Source organism: Anastrepha obliqua, chromosome 1 (assembly GCF_027943255.1).
Source record: "Anastrepha obliqua isolate idAnaObli1 chromosome 1, idAnaObli1_1.0, whole genome shotgun sequence".
Classification (NCBI taxonomy): domain Eukaryota; kingdom Metazoa; phylum Arthropoda; class Insecta; order Diptera; family Tephritidae; genus Anastrepha; species Anastrepha obliqua.
In genome coordinates this window covers 159,566,865-159,572,864 of record NC_072892.1, presented here as the reverse complement: position 1 = coordinate 159,572,864, position 6,000 = coordinate 159,566,865, and the positions used below count along the sequence as shown (strand labels likewise).

Here is a 6,000-nt window from a genome sequence, read left to right as displayed (position 1 = left end):
AAAAAAAAAGATTAATAGTAAAAGTTATCGCTGTTTGTGTAGAGCACATTCCTCCAGAAGTCCCTTGCGGTGATCATCACAAGTCCTTGGAGATTCATATAAAATCAATCGGACAAGAGAAATTAATTTTACCAATAGATTATTATTATTAGAAGGCCATTACGCACTGCGACCAAAGCTGATCTATTGTGAAATGCCTATTTTAGTAACCCTAGAGTTTGAGGCTTTTTAAAAATTTTAGCACAATTTTGGGTTTGTTGTTCCAAAGGAGATACTACATAACATAACATAACATAACATAACATAACATAACATAACATAACATAACATAACATAACATAACATAACATAACATAACATAACATAACATAACATAACATAACATAACATAACATAAGATAACATAACATAACATAACATAACATAACATAACATATCATAACATAACATAACATAACATAACATAACATAACATAACATAACATAACATAACATAACATAGCATAGCATAGCATAACATAACATAACATAACATAACATAACATAACATAACATAACATAACATAACATAACATAACATAACATAACATAACATAACATAACATAACATAACATAACATAACATAACAAAACATAACATAACATAACATAACATAACATAACATAACATAACATAACATAACATAACATAACATAACATAACATAACATAACATAACGTAACATAACATAACATAACATGCTTTTCAAGCAAGGTAACGACGCATGAGCAAGATAACGACGCATTTTTGGTGCGTGCAGCCGGTTACATAGAATTTTTAGACGTTATCACGTCAAAAAATAATAATAACATTAAAACAACAGGTATTATTAACAAACTTGGTTTTATTTTAAATTCTTCAAGTAAATCAAATTAATAATAATCAATAAGAAGACATATGCAAATACAAATACGTGAATTTATATATGTACATATGCGCATATACATAGGAGAGAGCAAGATGTCGAACGTTGCCGTTCGTTTGCTTTGTTTGCTTTGTCGTTCGTTCCGCGCTTTCGCTTGCAGTTCATTCAAGGTAACGGCCATGAGCAAGGTAACGGCAATGAGCAAGGTAACGACAAATAAGCAAGGTAACACTAATGAGCAAGGTAACGACACATTTTTTCGTGCGTGCAGCCTGTTAAATCGAATTATAAGACGTTATCACGTCAAAACGCAGATCTACTCTGCTTAGTGAGAGTAGTTTGTCAGATATTCCTTTGTTGGAACTTAGAAATAGTTTGGCTTGATGCTGACCGGCACAGTTTAGCCAGTGTGCAGCAAATTTCCTTTCTTCCCATTTCGTAAGGAGTTCATTTATGTGGCTTTTTGTGAGTCCACAAAAAGGCTCAGGACCAGTAAGTTGCATATTTGCTCCTTGTTTTGCAAGGTCATTAGCCATTTCATTTCTCTCATGTCCTTCATGTCCCGGAATCCAGCCTAGTGTTACTATGTTGAGGTTTCCTAACGTGTTGAGAAGGTTTAGGCAATCATTTACCAATTTAGAGGTGATAGTTGTTGATAGAAAAGCTTTTCGAGCCGCTTGGCTATCTGAAAGTATGTAGATGTGAGTACCTCTCATTTTCCTGCTAAGGCATTCTCTCACACATATTTCAATGGCATGTATTTCTGCCTGGAATATTGTTGGGTAGAGTCCCATCGGAATCGATTTTTTGAATTTAGGCCCATTGATTCCTTCCCCTGTTCTACCATTTTCCATTAGTAAACCATAGCTGAGAGCCAGGTTTGAAAGTGATAGAATTACCAATAGACAATCTGGTAATTATCGAAGCGCCGGAGCGGCCGAGCGCCCTTTTTTAGTTATTGAATAACTTGAAAAGTATTTTTCGGACTCACTTCAAATTTTCAAACAATATTTTAAGAACATACCAAAAAAAAAAATCCAATTTTTTTTAAATTCTGGCTACCCCTAACCGCTTAGGTAACAGGGATGTATAAAAAATGAAACGATGATGAAATTTCATGGAAGATTGTATTAAGCAGTCTAGAAAATGACGTAAAAGTTCAGATATTTCTCAATAAAAAGCATTATAGCTAAGAAATATATTTAAAAAATATTTCTTATTGTAAATTTTCCAAGTCATAGATATTATATTCTATATTATTTTTTTCGATATTCTATAGTTTTTAATGTAACCCTAAAATTTTTAATTTGGCATAACAACCTCATCAATATACTCAAACAAAAAGACCAAGCACTCACGCCATCACTCACTTGACTGTCTCTCAAACTCTCTCCATAGGTGCCTGTCTACAAATAGGAAGAAAAAGAATATTTGTACTTGCGTTTTTGTTCAATGGGAAAGGCTACGGGTATTGTAATCATAAGCTGGATGTAGGGTACTCAAGTGCTCTACCTCAGCAAGAACTCTGTTGTTTTTACGCAACCCCCCATTCGAATGCAATTTCCAATGGGTATGGCAACTCCACAAGCGGTCAGCTGCTGTCATTTCGCAGTCTGCCTTTTAGTAATTTTCGTAGCGTTCTCGTTCTTTCAACTGCATAAACTGCTGTCAACTGTTTGGTTTTTTGCATTTTCAGTATTTTTGTTCCTCGCGTTCGTGCAGGTTGATAGTAGATGTTTGAAGTTTGATTGCATTTGATAGCAGTTGGTTGTTTGGTGTTTGCTATTTATTGTTGATTGTTGGTTTTAAGTATTAATTTTCTAGTGCTCTTTATGGTTGTTGGTGCTGTTGTTATTAAACATTTGCATTCCTACGTGTGCGACTGCTGATTTTCCAACAATACGAACTACTAATCTCGCAACAAAGATAATTTATTGCGGCAGCAGACACAAAAGGGAAACTTATCGATTAGTTTTCCACCGTACAAATACATACACAAACCAACAATCAACCAGCGAGTCAAAAAGAAAATCTGTTTCCTTTGACGGTCAATTGTGTGTTTAAAAAGATGTATATATGTAGATGAAAATAAGTGTAAAATGTTATTGTTCTTGTTGTTTGTGCGCGGCAACGTAATTGACGGCAATTGGTGAGCGTTTACCAGACGGCCCCCGTTTGTCTTCTTAGACACCAACGTGGAACGGCTAGAAGTGATTGGAATTTAACGGTATTGGTGGGGGTCGAATACAAAAATACGTGGAAAAGAAAAATACCAAAATAAATCAATTGGTGTTTTAATAATTTGTTTGATGCAAAAATGTTAAGATGAAAACGTGAAAATAAAATTGGCAAAACCATAAATTAGTGAAGTAAAATATCACAAAGTGCAAAAGGTGCGAGGGGCCAACAGCAGCGTACAGCGACAAAAGAAGAGTAATAACGCAAAGTGTGAATTCCAAAAAGAAACAACAAAATAGAAAACGTAAGGGAAGCAATCAAGAAAAATAAAATTTAGTGCAAAATAATAAAAGTAAATAAACGTTGCAAAAAAGTATTAAAAAAGTAGCGGAGAATCTGTAAATAATGTGAAAATGTCGCTTTTATAGTGCTATAACTCATTTTAATTACAAGAAATTAAGACCAACAGCAAAAAAGTGAAGAGCACAACAACCGAAGGCTTCATATTATTGCTGTTGTTTGCTGTTAAAACCAAGCGGGCAAGGTTGGACGTGACTTCGCTGTTGTTGTCGCTATTGCAGAAGAGCTAAAATGTGGATATCATCCAACAACAAATACGGCGTTGGTAAGTACATAAAGCGAACGCGCCCAAAAGCCGACTACTCTCACACACCACCTCTGGGTGGCCACTGTCAACCCCCAGCTGCGCAGGTGGTGGCGATGATAGTGCTGGTTGCCGGTGCCAAACAACCACCCACATGCGCTACTCATCGCTTGCGTATGTATGTACATCCGAGTATATATTGGACTTTGTGTACATATTTTATGCAGGTATGTAGAGATGTATGCACATAAATACAGGCATCTGCAATGGAAATGTGTTTTGTGCGACAGCGTGCGGATTTTCTTATGAATCACGTTTGCTTTCCACGAATCAGTGACGTTGAATGCTGATGAGGCGTTTGTCATTGCAGCCACGGCCCCGGAAAAGTGTTCAGTCGCTAGCTTCTACTCTTCCGCATTTTGTTTGCTATGATCATTCGCTCAGCTTTTATATTCTAGTGATATTTTTCTTTGCATCTCCGCTCTAGCGTATTTTGTTTAGCCTGTGCTCGTTTCCTTTTTTTTTTGCCTTTTGCGCTCTGCTACATTATAACGGCCTGAAGGTTAATGTGGGGAAAAGTAAACACCTCTCAGGTGTTGTTCTCTTTCATAATCTCTCACAGAGGCAGTGGTTGGAGAACAATGGGCGCATACTTCTCTGTTTTCGCTTTTAAAAATTGGCCTTTTATTTCGATTACATCAAGTGAATAATTAACATTTGATTTAATTTTTTGTTTCTTTTTTTTGTGGAATATAAGGGGTTGAATATTATTATATGAATATTTTACAACAGCTCTTGGTTATTACTGTAGAATGCTGGATTTAAGTGAATTCTCAATAATTGCAACACTCTAGAAATTCCTTTGCAATTTCTATAACTAGAATTCCTAAAACAAACCGAAATACTTGAAACTTTTTTGCTGTTTAGCAATACATTCCATTATTATTTTTGCTTTATTGTGCCATCACTTTCGATAGCACAGGTGCTCAAAAAATTTGTGAGCAGCAGGCAATACATTTTTCAAAATTTTGCACAAATCCGTCAATAGCAATTTGAATATTTGTGTGAGAAGGTACAGCCGTTTAGCCAAATGCGCAATACATCTATGCGTGTGCGTATCAAAATAGAAAAAAATAGTTTCGCTGACATCATGAAACCTAACATCTGGTGACAGCTACCGCAAACCGTCTCAAATATTTCACATTTGATGCGCATACACTGTGGGAAAAATGGAATGAAAAAATATGCGATGAAAAGTGAGATGAATCACCAATTATTGTTGTAATATCATAAAATATTATCCATAAACTTTTGTTGGCATGCAGCAGTAACTACAGTAACAGATCTTGACTCGTTTGCACGAGAGTCGGCTCTAGGTTACTGGGACGACCCGACTTTATGTCCAGCCACGAACTGTCACTCTATTAACACTCCCTAAACGTTTATGGAGAATGTTTGTGACTGTTCTTGGCTGTGCATTAATTGGCGTCCTGACTAATAAAATGCAATTAATTCTTTCTGTTATCGTTGTGTAATTAGAACTGTTCATGTAAAAATTATCCAGTAACTTAATTTCCAAGAATCCGCTCTCAAACAGGAAAATATCAAAAAAAATTACATGAACGCAAAATCTGTAATAATTTGCAAGTACAGCTGATTAAATTGTTGGCGGGAAAAATTACAAAAATTAAAAAAAATTTAGTTATTAAATTTAAAAAAATAAAGCAAAGAAAATGCAAAATAACGAGCTCAGCATCACATGATTTTAGTTTGTCCATAATAATTTGTTTTCATTGTTTAATTTAATCAGTTTTCCTCTATGAATGAATGTATGTATGTATGCACATACATATGTATATTTCCTCATTAGTTAATAACCAAGAAGTACCATGCAAGAACAAAGCACAAGAGATGCCTTCAATGATCGCGGCTTGTATTTCGGAAAATGCAGCAACGGTGATTAGATGCTGCGGTTCAGAAGTATACCTCTATATCATTGGCTGATGCCTATTTAATATTTGACAGACGAACTTTTTAAATGTTATCTAAAATATGTATATTGGCTTAGGTTCTCCTATTTATCAGCATTTTTATTTAAATTTGTAACTTTGACTCAGTTCGCAAATTTTAATTCGTTTTTATTTCTACTTTGCGGTCAGCTGTTTTTCTCACTGAGTAGGCTCACACGCAGCTCGTGTGGTTTTCGGACTAAAGGGAAAAGAGTGTTTTATAAACTGGTTTTAAAGGCAGCACACGCCAAAGATAGCTTATGAATTGGAAATGTTCACTGGACTCTTTACCCGGCCTGTTGGA

The 6,000-nt window shown here is 35.2% G+C and overlaps 1 protein-coding gene across 2 annotated transcripts in view; it reads left to right on the top strand.

The window, feature by feature from the left end:
• The first annotated feature begins 2,622 nt into the window (after positions 1-2,622).
• LOC129239011 (dedicator of cytokinesis protein 3) overlaps positions 2,623-6,000 on the top strand; it is a 166,696-nt gene continuing 163,318 nt past the window's right edge. For both annotated transcript variants that reach the window (XM_054874283.1, XM_054874275.1), the window contains exon 1: positions 2,623-3,708. In XM_054874283.1, the coding sequence (XP_054730258.1) occupies positions 3,675-3,708 (34 nt within the window). In that variant the 5' untranslated portion in view covers positions 2,623-3,674. The remainder of the gene's footprint in view (positions 3,709-6,000) is intronic.